This window comes from Vidua macroura, chromosome 3 (genome assembly GCF_024509145.1).
Source record: "Vidua macroura isolate BioBank_ID:100142 chromosome 3, ASM2450914v1, whole genome shotgun sequence".
NCBI classification, from domain to species: Eukaryota; Metazoa; Chordata; class Aves; order Passeriformes; family Viduidae; genus Vidua; species Vidua macroura.
In genome coordinates this window covers 12,556,483-12,575,533 of record NC_071573.1, presented here as the reverse complement: position 1 = coordinate 12,575,533, position 19,051 = coordinate 12,556,483, and the positions used below count along the sequence as shown (strand labels likewise).

Below are 19,051 nucleotides of genomic sequence, written 5' to 3'. Positions count from 1 at the left end.
TGCAACATAGCCACCACGCCACGTGCCCGCACATCTTAAATCTGTCAAAAATATAGCAGTAAATGGTCTAGGCAGCAATATTCAGGAGCAAGAGAAATAGCCAAAAGGAAGCAGGAAAAGGAGGAATGTCTACTTAAATTCTTGCTGTGATGCTATTTAAATGCATTTATGCAGAACAGGCAAAGTGATTTCAGATCAGTTAGGGTGGATTGGTATTTTCCTGGAGTTCCTTTTTTTAATACCCTTTTGTGTTTGTTTTCCCATATGAGTGTAGGCAGTGCTGTCTGGACCAAAAAGGAATCCATGGCACGTGAAAGTTTTCCATCTTTCAGTTGAAGTGATAAAGTTCATGGTTTTGAACCTGAAGAGGTTAGGAGGGTTGAGCAAGCAGAATGCAGCACGTGAAAAAAGAGAAAGCTAAAATACAGTGTGGCTGAATGAAAAAGCTCTGAGAGTGATTAGTTCAGGTGAGAAAGGTTGTCTTTTGTCGATATGCAAGAACTTCTCTGGTATCTTATTAAGACATGGAAAGTACTTGTCCAGTTGGGGTTGTGGGTATTTTGAAGGTATTTGTTTAGTTGGTTTTGGACATTTCTAAGTTGTTTGGGTTTGTTTGTTTTCATATGGAAATAAATAAGACATCAGAACCATGAAATCTGAAATCAGCTTCACTTCTGTGCAATTCAGTGTTTCAACCTCACACAACCCCTACTTGCTGTTTTGAGAGTTTACTGCTTTCACAGCATTTTTGTTGAAGGGAAGCTTCCCTGAGCAGAGAGGACATAAAGCTTACTCTCGAGGCCTCCTCAGGAAAGTTTAGTCTAGAAACCTTTGGATGACCTGTGGGGGAAAAGAGTGGGCTGGCCAAATATAGTGTACAGTATGTGTAGCTTGGTCATGTAAAAAGGCAACCTTTCAACTCTGACACACAAAGATTGCTGTCAGGCATGTGAAAATATTATTAAACAAGGAGATAGAGAGACTTGCAGAAAATGCACTCTCCTGCTCCTTTCAAGGAAGCTATAATTAGAGAATAGTGTGGCCACTGAGCTCTTGCTCTTAGCTGCTGTTCCACACTCCCTTAGCCAGATTGCTCTGTTTTCTCAGGAATGTCACTGATACTTTCCTTCCTCAGCACTACACTGATAACACCTCCAAGCTCAGAGAATGCTTTTTGTATCTCTGGTGAGCTGCATGTTGAAAGTAAAGTTTTCTACCTGTGGTGATTATATGCTTATTTTCCCTGGCAAGAGAGTACTGAGGAAGGGTTTGGGACAGTTGAAGCATTCAGATCATCCGCTATAAAAATCACCAGTAGCAGCTAAAATTGCTAGGCAGTGGTGACATTTACAGCACTCTCCTGTTACTGTATAATAGTCCAGAGCAGATGGAGCTGGATGTCCTCTCCAGTTTGCTTTCTCTCATCTGGAAAGTTGTGCATTTGTTCCCCCCACTCCAATGCAACATACTCTTATAGTAAAGAATGAGTGTCACATTTGGGGGTGCTGCTTACATGTGTGTTCATGCTCCAGACAGTCACTGAACACAATACAGGTGAAACAGAGAGGATTTGTTTACCCTGTGTTATTCAGATGGTTGTGTTAACATCACGATCTCTCACTGTGCCAGGAGACCTCTGCCATTGTGAGTAGACTAATATGTTATTGGCAAGGTGCTCTTATAATGTTATTTTCATCTTGTTGTAATGTCTACAACCAAAGAATGTAAAAGAGTGTACCTGTAAAAGTACATTTATACCTGTAAAAGCACTGCTTGGGCTATACCTGCTGATGTTTGGATAACACAGTGGTCCAATATTCCTGTGCTGGTTGACACGGTGACACTGCAAGTCTGTAATGTGCACCCGGTGTCTGTCAGTTTGCAAACTGCTCAGATGCTGTGAGCCAAAAATCATAGAAGGAATGGAGGGATATGATCACCAGGACAGAACTAGAGGAACTCTGGGGAAAATCACCCTTGTTCATGGCTGGAGCCTAGCTTTTAGTTTGGGTAATTTTAACCGGAAGACTGAAGTCTGAGCGGGCTGTGCGTGCTGCATTGGCTCGCTGTTGCCTCTCAGCTCGGCCTGCTGCTCCGGCCTGGATGCCGCCCGGGGTTCGCCCCGCCTCTGCCGGGGCTGTGGCGCGTTCTCCGGGCTGCCAGGAGCGTGCGGGGCCTGCGCCGCGCGGCAGCCGAGGTACCGGGGCTGGGGGCGGCGGGGACTGCGGGGACAGCGGGGCCCGCCCGGCCCCGGGCACGTGGCGGCCGCAGCGCCCGCCCCCGGCCCGGCTGGGAGCTCCTGGGGCTGGCGCCGGCCCAGACCCGTGCCGGGGGCCGCTGTGCCGGGGGCCGCAGCGCCGGGGGCCGCTGTGCCGGGTGCTGCCGTGGTGCTGCAGTGCCCCCTCTGCGTGCCGAGCTCGGTGCGGTGTCCGGCCCGTGGCGCTCAGCCGGCCTCGGGCTGGAGGTGGGACGGGCTGGTGCGAGCAGAAATCATTGTAAAGCCGAGGCCTTGCCAGGTGTGCTTCGGTCCGCGGGCCGGCACGCAGAGGGGGCTGGTTGGCCCGTCGTGTGTAGCTTACGGGTATCGCCTGCTTCTCAGGATGGGCACCAGCATCCTCCCTGCCGACTGGGGGATGTTTCATGTTACAGGCTGCCTTAAGGAGTACCTTGGTGGGAAGTGTTGTGGACGTGGAAATACAATGAATAGGTTATTGTTTAAGCAGCTCAGAATATTTTTCATACCAATCCGTATACAGGAAAATACTTTCTTATACTACTTACAGAGGATAAACTCACCTTGGGAAAAAAAAAAAAACCGTGGAAATTAGAAAGCATCAAATTTCACAGGGCATTGCAGTCCCAGGGTGACTTAAGGAAATAAACAAGATAATTTATTTTCAGCTGGAGCTTATCATTTTAAGAAGTCGATTGTATGATAGTGAGTGAACAATAGCCAGGCTTGGACTATGACCCAGGAACTTGCTTCTAGCTCTGTGTTAATTACTCATCACTCCATCTTAGACTAGGGCTGTAGTTCTTATGTTTTTTACCTCATGCTGCTTTTTTTTTACCTTAGGACATCCTGACTCACACTGAATTACCAGCAAAGGATGGAAAACATCCTGGCTAGTTTGTGTGGGACCAGCCCAGAAGATCCACTCCCCGTGTGGGTTCGTGGCAGCGTTGGCCATTGCTTTAACCAGCTGACACTAAGTGTGATTCCTCATGTGATCCTTGCAGTGGTCAGTGCCTGCTTCCTTGGCACTCCGAGGTATGACAACTGACTTTCCTGGCTCCTTATTACTATGTGGGACTGGAGGTAGGGTGGAAAGGCTGGAAGTTGTATTTCCCTATCATGTGCTGAATATGTAATTAGGGAAGGACACAATATTATAATGCTATTATATTTGTCAGCATCCATTTTAATTCAGTGTACAGAAAAGAATGCAGAAAGAATAGAGGGGATTGTGGGCATAAAATCACAGAAAGTAATTAAAAACTTTTTCAGTGAATGAGGACTGGGGAAACTGGGAGTATTCTGGTAGAGGATATAAATCCAAGGTGACATAGAAGATGTATATAAGGCAATAAGAAGTTTAGAGAAATGCAAAATTGTTTTTCTGTTTACCCTCTTCTGAAATTCCTAAACATGACAACATTCATTGATACAGAAAGGCCACAAAGAATCCAGTGATAATGAAGTATTTTGATGGGCAATAGATTATAAACTTTACAAGCACAGCATCACTGAAACTCACAGTGATAAAAATAATGTTTCTAGAAAAAATATCTGACAGACAAGGAAATCAAGGATCAGAGATGTGACAGAGAATTTAATCATCCAAAATTTGTGTTAAAGAGGTTAAATATACTTTTTCTTGCTGTTAATCCTAAGGATTAGAATCTGATTTGACCACAAAATATCATAATTTGCAAGCAAATTTCTGTAAAGAAATGCTTTTCTTTGGTAGCGTCTAAATCTCTGGTGTTGACCAAAGAGTGGGCTATATTGACCCGATGTAGTTTAGCAATGCCTACAGACAGAAAATGTTACAGATCTAGGGAGCTGTATCCAGAAGGTTAAGTAGGAGTGGGTTTATAAATATGGGGAAGAGGAGAGGAAGAAAGGACAGTACTGACTGAGAGGTGGTGGAATTCCAACGGTAATTTATTTCATTGCTCTTTCCTCCTCAAGGTCTGGCTCTGATGTGCCTTGCAGGCCAAGCTGGGGGTGGAGAATCGCTACCTCCTTCTTACTTGCTGGCTTGTTCCTTGCTGACACCATCCCAGCCACCATTTCCCAGCAGGAGCTGGGCCCTGTGTACCTGGAAGTGCTGGCCAATGGCACTGCTGCCGTGACATGGCTGGTGCATGGCTTCGCTCTTTTCATGCTCTGCAGGTCCATTCATGGCTTTACCAGGGGCCCTGCAGCCCTGGCTCTCCTCACCCTCTCACCCCTACCTTCCTTCATCATCACACTGGTGTGGTACTGCCAGAGTGGGACAGCTTGGTCCCCTGCCCACCCTGGTGCCTCCTCCAGGTTTGCCATTCTCTGCCTGCAGCTGGCCTCTCTGCTTGCCTATGTGGTCAGCTACCTCTTCCCCACTGCTGGCAGGCAACACTTCCTCTCCATCAATTACTCCTGGCAGCAAGACCAGCCCATCTCAGAGCCAGGGATCCCGGTGCCTGACCCACAGAGAGTGGCAGAAGATGGTGAGAGCTGGCTCTCACGCTTCTTTTACACCTGGATGAACCCCCTTATGGAGCGTGGCTACCAGCAGAAGCTGAACCAGCCACAGGACGTCTATGTGCTTCCTCACCAGCTCCAGACTGCCAGGGTCTGTGACCGGTTCTACTCTTGCTGGCAGAAGAAAGTGGCTCTTCAGCAAGCAGAGGAGGAGACAGTGTCTCTTACTAGCCCAGTCATTGCTGGAGGTGAAGGGAGTAGTGATGCTCCAGACAGCCCACACCATGCCCAGGAAGCTGTGCGCTTCTTGTCAGTCCTTCATGCGGCCTTTGGGCTTCGTTTCTACACCCTTGGACTTCTCAAGCTGGCTGATAGTCTGCTGGATTTTTCAGGTCCTCTGCTTCTGAACTTGCTGGTGAACTTCATGGAGTCACGTCAGGAGCCCCTGAGCCATGGGATTCTGTATGCCCTTGGGCTCTTTGCTGGCTCCTTCCTGGGTGCTCTCTTGCGGAGCCAGTTCAGGTACGAGATGAACAAGATGGCGCTGATGGTGCGGGCCGCTGTCATCTCTGCCATCTACCGCAAGGCTCTGCGTGTCAGCAGCACCAGCCTTGCCCGCTTCACTGTGGGGGAAATTGTCAACTTCATGAGCACAGACACCGATAGGTTGATCAACTTCTGCCAAAGCTTCCACGAGTTGTGGAGCCTGCCTGTCCAGCTTGCTATTACCCTCTATCTCCTCTACCAGCAAGTGGGGGTAGCCTTTCTGGGAGGCGTGGCCTTGGCACTGCTGCTCGTGCCCATCAACAAGATCATAGCTAACCGCATCATGGTGAACAACGAGAAGATGCTGAAACACAAAGACACACGAGTCAAGGTGAGGGGCAGTGGTGTCTCTCTGAGTTTGTATTTTTTCCCTGTTTGTCCCAGAACGTTGGCTTCTTGGCCACTGAGCATAGTCCAAAGCAGATTAACTGAATTACAGCTGTTGAGAAAAATGCCAGAAGGGACATACACACACACTTCGGTTAAGAGTTTCAGGGTGATGTAGTTTCACCACCCATAAGATTGTGACCCTTTAATGTCCCCTTTGTCTTGTCCCCTGGGCTAGTTTAGGTTCCCTTACAAGTTTCTTTTCTGTGTGTAGTAAAGGTCAGACTCCCAATGGCTTCCTCTAGATATGCATCCATCCTATTGCTCCAGTGATGCCATCAAGGATGAAGTGGCTTTCAGTCTGGACAAAGGCAATGATCATGGATGTAATTTTATATGGCTCTAGGCTTGGCACCCTCAGTCATCTTTTCCACTGCTTTTCCCCTATTTGCAGTGCCATCTCTCCTCTCCACATATCAGACATTTGATTCCCACCTTTTAGCATTGTATCTCTAATTTGAGAAGACAGCAGTTTCACTCATGCTTTGGGAGCATTAAACATAGGTCAACTCCCTGTCAGAACTGTTGGCAGCTTTAAAAATACTTATTTTCCCAACAGTAGGTGCATCTACCAGAGTTGTATCTGATTATGCTGAACTTTCTCTAACTGTTGTAAGACTGGTTTGCTGAATAAAGTCACTCTTGTTAGTTTTCTTTAATGTTGGGCAGTCAGCTTGCTCTACATATGCTGACCTGAGAACAGAAAGGAGAGGACTGCACTGTGCAGGGACACCAGAGTTCTGGAAATCAACCAGCCAGGCTCTGGATACAGACTAGCTGTGTCAGGGCAGGACCAGGCCTGAGAGTCAGACCTTATCTCGAGGCACTGTCAACACAAGTAAATAGTATCCAGGCTGGAGCTAGCAATTCCACACATCCCTTCACCTGTGTTGTTCATCTTTCACTTGGAAGTTAGTGTAATATTTTGCCTTTTTATTGGTTGTGTGCAGCATGGATAGCTGAAGAAGCTGGTGGGATGGATGAGCACAAAGTTTCCAGTAGTTGTCACTTAAGTTTCTGCCTTTGTTAGCAATAAATCGTTCCTGACAGCTCTAGCCTGACCCTTAGCAGGAGACCCTGCACACCCAGGCACAGCCCAGGCTGCCTGGGCAATGTTTGCTTGATGTTCTTTTCCTTGTTGCCTGCAGCTAATGACAGAGTTTCTATGTGGCATTCGTGTGATCAAGTTTTACGCCTGGGAGAAGCACTTCAGCACCAGAATAAAATCCTGCCGGGCTAAAGAGCTGCAGAAGTTACGGGCCGTCAGTTACCTGGATGCTTTGTGTGTGTACATGTGGGCAGCACTCCCTGTTGTTGTCTCCATTGCCATCTTTGTCACCTATGTCCTGTTGGGTCACCAGCTCACTGCCACGAAGGTGAGTAAGTAGTAGGGAGAGCTCCAGACTTGTCTTGTACAGAACACAGTCTACAGTGGAACTGCAATCCTGAGGCATCTTCTCTGGGAAATTAACGCATGTCTCTCCACAGCTCTTCAGGCTCTGACTGGAGGATACAGGGGAGGTACTGGCTCCAGCTGATAGCTGTTTGCTTACCCATGCAGGTGTTCACAGCATTGGCCCTTGTTGGGATGCTTATTCTACCCCTCAACTGCTTCCCATGGGTGTTGAATGCGATCTTGGAGGCCAAAGTTTCCCTGGATCGAATCCAGCAATTCTTTGAACTCATGGACCAGGACCTGGAAGCTTATTATGCCCTAGGTAATGGTTAAGGAATCTGCCAGGCCTGAGACTCTGGTCAGCAGACACTCAGAGCAGAGAGATGACGTGCAAGGCCCAGGGGCAGTGCTGGAGGGCAGCTGGCTGTCCCCTGTGATTCAGGATGTTCAGTTGGGTAGAGGCAGAGTGGATACACTTCACTTAATTTCTGTGGAAAGCAGGAGACAAAGCTATAACATTCCACTTTACCAACCATAAGCTGCTGCTTGTCCCAACAGAGCCATTAATATCCCAATAGAACAAGCGGCTCTGTCAGAGGACAGAGCTCTTCTGACACTGAAGCCATCAACAAACTTGGCTTCATGTGGCAGAAAGGCTTGAGTGGCTGCCCCTCTCCTGAGCCATATTAGCTCCCTTTCCTTCTTTCATTGCCTTTGGCCAGCTCCCTGCCATTCTTTTACCTTCAGCAATAATAAAACCAGGTTATATCCTTACAGTGTCTCCCTGGCAGCCATGTGTGTCTGGTGTGAGCTGGAGACAGAAGGGTTGGAAGAAGGGATGTATAAGTTTAAGGGCAAGTCAGTAGGCAAGAGTCTCATTCTGTGGCTGGGTCAGAGGCACCATGCAGTGCTTCATCCATGGTCTCTGCCTTTGGGAACAAAGCTGATGATATTTGTGATGCCAGGTGCCTTTAATTTTCTGGTCTTCTCATAGCAATGTTTTGCTGTTTGGCTTTTCACTTGTAGATAGCCCTTCAGATACTGCTACTGCCATGGAGATGCAATGTGCAGCCTTCTCATGGGTGCCAGTTGAGGACAAAAGCACCAGGCAGCCCTCATCCACAGGCACTCTGCAACTGCACATCGAGAACCTGTCAGTGAGAAAGGTAAGCAAGGACATGGGAGGTAATATAGAAAACTGGTACTACAGAAAAAATACTGGAAACTAGAAATAATGGAGCAGAGGTGGCATGTTTTCCTCAGTCCAGGAGCTATGCATCAAAATCTTCTCTTGGTCAAGAGGCACGGGACACATATTACATCTCAGAGCTGAAAGGCTCTAGAGAATATCCATGGCTTACAGACAGGAGATGAAATAATTATCTCTGCTTTCTAATATTGCTGCTGGAGACAACTGGACAGGGAACAGAGCAGGGCTCTAGAGTTAACACTCCTTGCAAATCTGTGTCCTGTCATATCGGGAGTCTGGTTTACCTGGCAACTGTACCTAGCTGCACTGCTGAACATGAGATGGTCCTAGCAGTCAGCTTCCTTACAGGCTACGTGTGGGTCAAGAAATCTGGACAAGCTACCCTGTATTAGCACATCAGGTTGCTTCTTTTTATTTCCCTTTGCAGGGAATGCTCCTGGGGGTTGTTGGGAAGGTTGGCTCTGGCAAAAGCTCTCTGCTTGCAGCCATCACTGGAGAGCTCATTAAGTAAGTAGCCTAAAGACTTTTCCCTGCCTGGTCCCTCCATGCTATGGCAGGTGGGAATTGTCCAGTGCTATTCCATCTTGTAGGTAATTTTGATCTGCCAGCAGTTTTCCTTTGTTGCCCTTTATACCTACTTCTGTTGTGCTTGCAGACAAGGTGGACGAGTGTATGTTTGTGACCTGGAGCAAGGATTTGGTCTGGCCACACAGGAGCCTTGGATACAGTTTACCACTGTCCGCAAAAACATCCTTTTTGGGCGGGAATATGATGCCAGACTGTACGAGGAGGTGCTGGAGGCCTGTGCCCTCTCCGAGGACCTAAATGTGAGTGCCTAGGCTGGAAACCTTCCTGGGCCTTCTTGGCAGGCTTTTGCATCCATCCTGAGCCTCACTGGGATCAGTGTTTATTGTTTCAGGGTGCAGACTGCTGTTCCAATGTCCCGTCACACAGTGTTGCTCTGATTACCAAGCCCACACCATTCCTAGTGTGCCCATACTTCTTTAAGGTGTGAAGTCACTCTTGTAGCACTTTGGCTGGTTTCTTCTGCTGCTGAGCCAAAAGCTCTTCATGCTGGGGAAAGGAGTTGTTCTTGCAGAGCTGATGACTGTTGGGTTTTTCAGTCAGAACTTATCAGCAGCTGATGCTTTTTTGGGGCGAGGATCAGAAGCAACTTCTTTGCAGTTTTGAAGGGCTAAGTCAGTGCTCCTGACATATATTCTAAGTTTGAGGTTTATGACTGTATTAGCCAGTAAACCTGGCTGTATATATGGTAGGAGTATAGCCTTCTCCCAGTTTATAAGCTGATGCCTGATTTTCTGAAGTGCCAGGCTTTAGCAGCTGCTGTTTATTTTGGCTGGAGCTATGAATACTCTGTAAAGGCAAGATTTTTATTTGAGATTTTGTAGAGTACACCTATGCTACCAAACTGAGAGGAGTCTTATTTCCAGGTATTGAAATTAGGTAGTTTTTACTGCTATACTGTTTGGAAGGACCCTGACATAATTTTGATGCAGGCACAGCTCTTGTTCTCACAGAAAAATTACTGTGTACAATTACCTTGGACCAGAAGTTGCTCTCAATGGGTAGTTCAGATGTGACCACCCTATTCTGGAGTGTAAGAGATTTTTGTTGCATAAATTAAGCTTGCTGGTTGTCTGTAGAACCAGTGTATAGACTGTTGCATTGTTTAATTGTTGGTAAGGTGTCAGCCTTAGAAATTACTGCCAGAGACTGGAGAGGGGCCCCTGTGTCCTGGTTTGGGGAACCCCAGCAGTTTCTTGTCCCTTTCTAAATTATTTTCTTGAATATTTCAGATTTTACCAGCAAGTGACCAGACAGAGGTGGGTGAAAATGGTGTGACACTCAGTGGGGGACAGAAGGCTCGAATAGCCCTTGCCAGAGCCATTTACCAGGTAAATAACTGTGTGGCAGATCATGTTGAGTCAAATATAACGAGGCTGGAAGCACTCTGCTGTACAGTTCTGGCAGCATGTCTTTAAAGCACATTGTGCTAGCCTAAAGGTGCTGCCCCATGGAGACACTTGGACTTTTCTCTACAGCACTGCCTGCTCCAGCAGGGCCAGCAGCTGTATCCTTTTTTCTTTTGTCCTCCTCCCAGGAGAAAGAACTTTACCTCCTTGATGATCCCCTGGCTGCTGTTGATGCAGATGTAGCCAACCATATTATGCGGAAATGCATTTTCGGAGTTCTCAAACATAAGACCAGGGTCCTTTGCACTCACAGGACAGAGTTTTTGGAGAAGGCTGATGCCTTGTTGCTGATGGACAATGGCAGGATAGTTAAGACAGGTACACTGTCTTCTCAGGCATTCACTTGTGCCTGTGTCTTGGAATGGCTAGAGGGGATTAGGATTAACTAGTGGGGAACCCAGTGATAAAAGAGGACACTGAGAGCACTGCATGTGGGTGAAGATGGGGTGGAAGAGAATGTGCAGATGTACAGATAAAACAGAACAGCCCTAGATGTGGGGAGCTGATGAGGCAGAAGGATGTAACAGGTTGAATGGAGTGGAGCCTTCAAGGGTACAGTTGCTGTGTAACGTGGGGAATGTTATGAGAGAACAAAACTGGGTCATTTCACAGCAAGAAGAAGTGGGAAGGTGAAAAGTTGTCACCTGCTCCTCACAGATGCTGAAGAATTTGCATGTCTCTCTTCTCAGGCACACCAGCTGATATCCTGCCACTTGTTGAAGCCTTCCCCAAGTTCAAGGATACCGACAAGGAGCATAAGGATAAAGGTCTGTTTCTGATGAGCTTAAGGGGTAGCTGGGGCAGCACAGCTGACCTTCCAGACAGAACCTGTACCTGATGGCTGCTGGCTTTATCTTGTTCTGCTGTGGCAGTGCTGATATGTGGGTGCTGTATACACAGAAGGACAGGAGGCCCACATATCATTGGGTATTGGTCTGGAGCAGTATTTGAAGCTGTTGTTCCACAAAGAACTGCCCGGGTTAGTGCACCTGTCTTGCAAGAGGAGAGAGGAGGGGAAAAAGTGTCACTCATAGTTTAGACTTGCTCTGTTCACATTTAGGAACAGCTGCAGGAAGAATTTAACACTTCACTGACCTTTGCTTTTGCATCCATAACCACAGCCCCTAATGAACAGGAACAGGAAGAGGCCATAAAGACAGAAGCAGAAGAACCAACCCAAAACAATAATCTCATCCACAAGGAGGAAGAGAAGAAGGAAGGGGCAGTGGCTTTTCAGGTGTACAAGGCCTATTGGATGGCAATGGGCAGCTACTTGGCAATATCAATCCTCTTCTCACTGTTCCTGATGCAAGGTGAGGCAGTGACCCAGCAGCACATCTCTTCAAACACTCCTCTTCTCTTGTCCCATTCCCTGGTTGCATGGACTCTGGAAGGAAAGACACCAGGGCTTTAAACACTCTCCCTGTAGCAGGAAGGCCACTTTTCTGTTCCCCAAATTAAAGTAGCTCAAAGAGCTACTTTAGCAGGGAGGAGGAGGCACACGTGGGAACTGTACCTGGCATCTCGCTGCTGCATTTGCATTACTGTACTTCTAGCAGTGCTGTGTCGCTGCTGCAGCTCAAGGCTGTTCACTTGCTCCTGCTCTACTACTAACAGGGGGAAGACTATACTGGGCAGCAAGACTATGCAAAAGTTGTCCAGCAGCTTCCCCTTCAGCTTGTCTGCTTCATGTTTGCTGATCCAGAAATAGAATTTCTCTTTACATAGTCTGTCTTTCTCTGTAGCATCCAGAAATATCTCAGATTGGTGGCTGTCATACTGGATCTCCAGCATATCCCAGACAGCAAATACCTCTGTGATGGCCTGCTCAGCTTCCCTGCCTTCTCCAGAGCTGCTTCTCTTCTCCACTGCTGGGCTTGTGTAAGTGAATATGGTCCAGAGGTGCCAAAGGGAGCAAGAAATGTCCTTAAGTGCATTTCTGGTGAAGGTCCTGGAGAGCAGGGATAGATAAACTGACCACTTCACTTCAGGGGATGTGTGTGGCTGCTTTGACAAAGAGAATCAAAATCCCTGACCCTATGACGTGCCAAAAAGGCTTCTGTCTGGGGCTGATGGAAGACCCCTAGCTGCATAGTAATCAGAGTATTTGTCCCCACATGCCAAAGGGGTGTAACAGGAGTATCAGGCTAAAGTATCCTGATTTCCCTTGGAATATGCTCTTGGGTTCTCATGCCCTGTCTGTGAATTTACTGTCAGGAGGATGTTGGCAGATTCATAATCTTCCTCCTTTTTTCCAGTTCCCCCATTCAAGATCTGGACAAGACCCCAGGCCCTCCCAATGGCTCAGTGGATGTGAATTTCTACCTGATAGTTTATGGGAGCATTGCAGGGGCCAATTCCCTCTTCACCATTATTCGGGCGTTCCTCTTTGCTTATGGTGCTCTCCGTGCTGCTGCTGTCATTCACGATCGACTGCTCCAAAGGGTTCTAAAGGTAATGGGCACAAAGTCCAGAGCAGGCTGAGCCTCCTGCAAGCTGCCATTCTTCTCATAGCTGGGAGTACAGGTGTGGGAGATAGATTAAGGTTTCTCTTGGTATTGGCTGGTAGGATTGTATTCAAAAAGGGCTGCACCACAGCCAGCGCAAGGGGCCAATAATCTGTGGTTCAGAATGTGTCCTGTTCATTCCATGGACGGATGATTTATGGCTCCCACCTGCATCTGTTCACTCATTAGCCTTAGATATATAGCCAGTCAAGTCAAAGTAGCTTTTACAGGATGGTGAGTTCAGGTTTAGATGAGATTGGAAGGAGTTATTAAGCAAGATCTAGGGCTGATGCTGGCATGTGTCGGTTAACTTTAGGTTTTTGTGTTCCTTGGGTCCTCAGGCTGGAATTAGGATTAGGGGATTGTAAATTCGGATTAGAGGCTAGATGTACCTTGCTACTGTTGGGCCATCATGGTGTCTGAGTGCCTGCTTTCTCAGTAGTTGTCAGCCATTCGATACAGAAGGAGTGCTTCCTTTTACCATGCAAACAACATGAGTTGTTTGGCTGCTAGTGGATGCTGGCTTTGGAGGCTGAGGTGAGGAAGTGGGTTGTGGTGGCCACCTCCTTGCGGCCTTATCTGCTCCCCTTGGTGCTGCTGTCCTGCACACTGTTCTGTTCACGCTGTGGTTGGATCTCACTGCAGCTGACTGGCTCTTACTGTCTGGTTCCCTCACAGGCCACAGTCACCTTCTTTGACACCACACCAACAGGCCGGGTCCTGAACCGCTTCTCCTCAGACCTGTACTGTGTGGATGACAGCCTGCCATTTATCCTCAACATCTTCCTAGCCAACATCTACGGGCTCTTGGGCATGCTGGTGATAATGACCTATGGCCTCCCTTGGATTGGTCTGGTCTTGCTCCCTCTGGCTGTAGTCTACTTCTTCATTCAGCGCTATTACCGATTCACATCCCGGGAGCTCAAGCGCCTCTGCAGTGTCACCCTGTCTCCCATTTACAGCCACTTCTCAGAGACCCTCTCAGGACTGAGCACTATCAGAGCCATGCGGGCAACGAAGAGGTGAGCAGGAAGCACAAGCACCCAGAGAGACAGAGCTTTGGCTTTATAGGCCAAGGCCTTCCTCTTGTGGGGCTGGTTATAGGGTGGCTGGAATGCCCTTTGTCTGGAACACTGGGAGAGGAATTTGAGTGGTGCAAACCTCTGTTGTGTGCCTGACAGGTTTGAGTTGGAGAATCAGCTGCGTCTGGAGCAGAACCAGCGCTGTCTCTTTGCCAGCAACACAGTGATGGAGTGGCTGGACATCCGCTTGCAGATGATTGGGGTTGCTGTGGTTACTGCTATTGCAGGGATTGCCATCATCCAGCACCAGAAGCAGCTGGGAAATCCAGGTAGACTGCCAGGGACTGATCTATGTCCAGTCCTAGGCTTTGCCCAAGGGGTTCCTCCTCTCCCAGCCCAGAGCTAAATATTTTCCTACACTGGGGTGTAGGAAGCTCCTGCTTCCTGTCCCTAGCAAGTCACCCACAGTGTAGTGCTTCAGCTCCTGTCTCTGCTCCTGTGTGTCCCCAACCTCAAGTGTGACCCCAGACTTCAGAGTCCTGACTTTTCCTTTGGTTTTTTTTTGTCTGCCCCCCAAGATGTCAGCTCCTTCCCTGCCACTGACATTCTTGTTTATGCTTTTGTCCTCACAGGACTTGTGGGCCTGGCACTCTCATACGCCCTGTCTGTCACAAACCTGCTCTCAGGCCTCATAGCCAGTTTCACTCACACAGAGATGCTGATGGTGAGTGTGGAGAGGACAGAGGAGTACACCACAGACATCCCCATGGAGCCCCAGGATAAATTGGTCCAGGTAAAAGTACAAATGTGTTCTCAGGTACTGGCCCATCTTCTCACCCTTTGCCCTGCACTTGCCCCCTGGGGGGATCACAGGGTTCCAGTGAATGGGTGGAGGGCTCTCCGCACAGAAACCACCTTGATTGCTCATCTTTTACTAGTATATCTCCTGGGGAGGATGAATCTCTGGCAGGAACTGGTGAAGGCTGGGGTGATGGGAAGGAGTAGGGAAGCAGAATGGGTGCTAGATACAAGCTGTGATGGAAGAACAAGCCTAGGAGTGGGCTGGAGGTGGGACTGGGCTGTGTGTTAGTTCTGCTCAGAAGCCAAGCAACCATCTAAAGGGAAGGGTGGGACTTGGACTGTGGGGAGGTGATGCTGAAGATGACAATCAATCATTATCATACCCTTTCTCATCTGTGTATCCCTCTTAGGTTTCTGCTGACTGGCCAAGTGAGGGGCTTGTGGAGTTCCAGCAAGTGGTCCTGGCATACAGAGCAGGCTTGCCTAATGCACTTGATGGCGTGAGCTTCACTGTTTACCCTGGAGAGAAGCTGGGCATTGTGGGTCGCACAGGATCTGGGAAATCCACCCTTTTCTTGGCCCTTTTCCGTATGGTGGAGATGAAATCAGGCCTGATTCTCCTCGATGGTGTTGACAGCCAGCTGGTGGGCTTGGAGGAGCTGAGGTATGGCTGAACAGAGTGAGGGGTAGCTGACGGTGGCTGAGAGCTATCAGTGGCTGGATGCCAAAGTAAAGAGTGAGAAGCAAAGGACTCACTGTTGTGGCACCCTCTTTTCTAATTGTGGCAGCTTTTTATGAGTCCCTCTGTTGTTTGTCAACAGTTGTGCTAAGGAAACCAGGCTGAATATGTGACCCATGTCTCTGTGCCTCTAAGATTTGTAGCAAACTAAGACACCTCATGAAAAAAGAAGTAGCAGATCTTTGCTTTTCTGCAGAACCCATCCCATGAACCCTCAGCTTTTGCTTGCTTGCAGATCTAGGCTGGCCATCATCCCGCAGGATCCATTTTTGTTCAGTGGCTCAATCAGAGAAAACCTGGACCCCCAGGGAAAGCAGACGGATGCTGAGCTCCGTGAGGTGCTAGAGCAGTGCCACCTGTGGGATGCTGTTACTCAGATGGGTGAGTTGGAAACCAGTGAGAAGCAGCTGATGAGTGCGGGTTCTGCGAGAGGAGGGAAGGCCTTAGCTGAGGCAGGGAACTGAGGTGGATGCAGTAGGGAATGGGTTAGGCAAGGTTAGAACCAGTGTGGGAACAGGTCAGTGGGACCCGGTGGCATTACCTGACATTTGGAGGCAAATGGACTGGCAGGTGATGGATTGGGTGGCAGAAGTTCTCTGGTGAGACCAGGCCTCGGTGGTTTTAGAGGAGTAGCTGAGAGATAAGCCAGGCCTTAGTTCTAAGGGAACTGTGCCAGATGTTGCTTGTGTCTAAGTGTAAAGGCTCCAGTTCCTAAGGCCTGGGCCTGAGCAGAATTGGGATTTTGTGTACTTCTGGGAAAACCTTGGACTGGTGGAGCTGTTTGAGGCCCTGTGCAGATGATGCAGGTGACTGCTGATCTTGATCCCTGCAGGTGGACTGGACAGTGAGCTGGGAGAGAGGGGAAAGAGTCTGTCTGTGGGACAGAGGCAGCTGGTGTGTCTGGCCAGAGCCCTCCTGACACAGGCCAAGGTGAGTGCACTGCCTCCATCGGAGCAAGGGGGAGGGTGACCTGCTGGTGGCTGTCTGGGGACAGCAGAGGAGAGCGCTGCAGAGTTGGAGGTGTAATGGGAACAGATATCCTAACTTCTCAGGCTGTCTCTAACCAGGGAGTGGGGTCTCTGCTGTGGTGCTTGGGAGCTCCCTTCACTCTCTGTCCCTGGCAGGTGCTGTGCATCGATGAGGCCACAGCCAGTGTGGATCAGAAGACAGACCAGCTGCTGCAGCAGACCATCCGCCAGCGCTTCGCTGACAAAACTGTTTTGACAATTGCTCACAGGTATGGAAGAACCTCTGTGCCTAAAGTCATCCTACCACTCACAGGGAGAGGTGGCTGCACATGCCATGCCTGGACCTCAAGCTGAGCATGGAGGTCTCTGTGATAAGATTTTTCAAGTGCCAAAGCTGGACCTTGCCCTTTGGCTTTTCTGCTGGGTGCTGGGAACAACTGGATGTGAAAAGGGGAAAATGTTGTACCCAGAAGTTGGTGTCAACAAAGGCAAAAATGCCACATCATAGCACAGATTTCTCTTCCTGGGCACTGCCTGCTGGCATCGGTAGGGCAGATGAATCGTTCCTTGTGGTTCTGCCACATTAGGGCGAGGAGTAATGGAGAACTATCCTATGGAAAGGGGCAGTGTGGAGATAGTGGAGGAGCAGGTGTCCTTGGCTCAGTAGAGGGCAGTGCAGGACAGCCGGCAGCAAAGGGCTGCAGCTAGCTCCTGGATAGTTCTGTCTTCCAAAATCCTGAGTTTTAGTACCTTATGCCAGCATGAGAGACACTGCCCAGGCAGGACAGGACAACAGTGATTGCCTCCCATCTGAGAGATTAAAAGTACAATCGGTGGATGGTTGCAGTCAGAGGGAGGAGGGCAAAACATGAATACTGCAGAGAAGGGATGGATCAGCATTAGGTGTTGTTCTCTGCTCTTACTCTTGCCAAGTGGAGGAGCGTTTGGAGGAGGGTTATGCAATTGTATGGAGGGTGTTTTCAAAGCACAGAGGTTACCACAAAAATAAAAATCAAATGAGCAGGTGGCAGGGGCTGGTGTCCTGCTGCACAGGAGTGGGAGTGATGGATGACAGGCAGGGTGGGCTGGGCCTGGCAAGTGAATCAACTGGGTCTTGTTAAATACATTATGTAGGAGGGAGGCAGGAGGGGTGTGAAGGGAATGTGGTTCCTACACTAAGGATGTTAGCCATAAATAGAGTAGAAGTGCAAGAGCACTGTGGGCTGAGGTGTGTGTTTGGGTTGGGTGTGGGGAGGCCACCTTTGATGGGGGAATAATTAAAGAGGAGAAACAGCGGAGGAAGGAGTGGCGGAAGGCAAAGCAGCAAGACTGAGTTGAAGATGGCCCCAGCCCCTTTTCCACTGGGATGAAGAGCAATGGGGGAGAGCAGTAAGGAGAGAGAGGTGATGATGGGATTGTTTTGTATCCATAGTTTTTCCATGCCATTCAGCTTTGGGTAAAATCCAGGATGGGAGATGACTCTGTACTTGTCTCTTGCCCCTCCAAGTCATTTCCAGTGCTGCAGCCTGCACTCTCTTGGAGATGAATGTGTAACCAGACTCTTGAACTCCATAATGCCTTTTACCTGTTCAAATCCTGTGTAGTGTCTTCCTTGTGATTTGCAGATTCATAGGGTTGTAGTTTCACGCTAAATGGGGCACAACTGTGCAAAAACATTCCTGCTGCCCTGTCTTCCCTATCCAGAACCAGAGGTTGCTGCTCTGCTGGAGGTCTGGGCAGACCTGGGCTCTTATGTGTGCAGTGGGTCCTGTGGTTGGCTGTCTGGCAAGTACAAATCCGGTGGTGGTAGTAGCATAAGCAAAGATGCTAGACTGCAGGGGAATAACAGCTGATGCACAATTTCTGCTGCCCTTGGGAGGTGGAAAGTGAGGAAATGTTGGGGCAAATAAAGCAACTCACTAACCCCTGTGGGGATGGAGACATTTTGTGCAACCCCAGAATCAGGCATGCCCTGAGCTTCCCCCCACAGAACTTCCCTCTGTGTTCCTGGTGCCTTGCCATGCCCAGCAACTAGAAGGCATCACTGTGCTCTCCTAAGAGGTGCTGCATTTCAGCAGCGAGCAGGGGCTCTTTGGGGAGCTGCACTGCACTGTGACCTTGAGTGCAGAGGGAGATCCTCCACAGCTCCTAATGCTGGGCATGTCTTGGGCCGTCCTTAACAGCAGGGGAAGCATTATCCAGAGCTTCTCCTCAGATCCAACAATGTGTGTCCTGGCATTTGTTGTCCACAGGCTGAACACCATCCTGGACTCGGACCGCGTGCTGGTGATGCAAGGTGGGAGAGTGGCAGAGCTGGATTCGCCCGCCCGCCTAAGCCAGAAAGATGGCTCCTTGTTCCAGCACCTCCTGCACAGCAGGCAGCAATGATCTCCCTCCTGGGCTCAGCCCAGGCAGCCCATCAGCTGGGTGCCTGGCTTTCCTCTCACCTCAGACACCAGCTCTGTCCCTGCAGGGCCTGCTGAGGTGAGGGAGGGGCTTATTCCTGTCTGCAGGCAGCAGCTGTGTGTCCTCAGGGATGGACTGGAGTGTGGCATTGTGGCCTTTCCTTTAATAGGGAAGATGTGACCTGCTGTTTAGAGTTATGCAAGCCTGGTTGGTGGGATCCCGCTCCCCTCCAAGACTTCCCTTTGAGATTACAGAGGGATTTTCTACTCACTGAAGAATCAGTAACTCCTACTTTGAGACTTACTCTGACATACACAATGTAAAATAAAGTGGAAATATCCTTGTGAAGCTGTTGATTCAGGTCCTTAGCCCTTTTCCTCATCAGACA

At 49.0% G+C, this 19,051-nt stretch overlaps 1 protein-coding gene across 1 annotated transcript; it reads left to right on the top strand.

Annotated features, from left to right (window-relative positions):
- The first annotated feature begins 2,290 nt into the window (after nt 1-2,290).
- ABCC10 (ATP binding cassette subfamily C member 10) lies at nt 2,291-19,011 on the top strand. Its single transcript, XM_053973448.1, has 22 exons — nt 2,291-2,518; nt 3,077-3,271; nt 4,196-5,564; nt 6,769-6,996; nt 7,182-7,338; nt 8,043-8,182; nt 8,654-8,733; nt 8,882-9,053; nt 10,044-10,142; nt 10,349-10,538; nt 10,910-10,987; nt 11,342-11,533; nt 11,966-12,101; nt 12,479-12,674; nt 13,406-13,749; nt 13,909-14,078; nt 14,382-14,542; nt 14,961-15,214; nt 15,525-15,670; nt 16,122-16,219; nt 16,414-16,526; nt 18,510-19,011. The coding sequence occupies exons 2-22, from the start codon at nt 3,111-3,113 to the stop codon at nt 18,643-18,645; spliced, it is 4,620 nt and encodes a 1,539-aa protein (XP_053829423.1). The 5' UTR covers nt 2,291-2,518; nt 3,077-3,110; the 3' UTR covers nt 18,646-19,011.
- The last annotated feature ends 40 nt before the right edge of the window (nt 19,012-19,051 follow it).

Bases quoted from the DNA above. Each gene is read 5' to 3' on its own strand.
- ABCC10 (XM_053973448.1), top strand. From the start codon at position 3,111: ATGGAAAACATCCTGGCTAGTTTGTGTGGGACCAGCCCAGAAGATCCA. The intron at 10,988-11,341 runs GTCTGTTTCTGA...CCATAACCACAG, and splicing joins CAAGGAGCATAAGGATAAAG to CCCCTAATGAACAGGAACAG. The intron at 11,534-11,965 runs GTGAGGCAGTGA...CTTTCTCTGTAG, and splicing joins CTCACTGTTCCTGATGCAAG to CATCCAGAAATATCTCAGAT.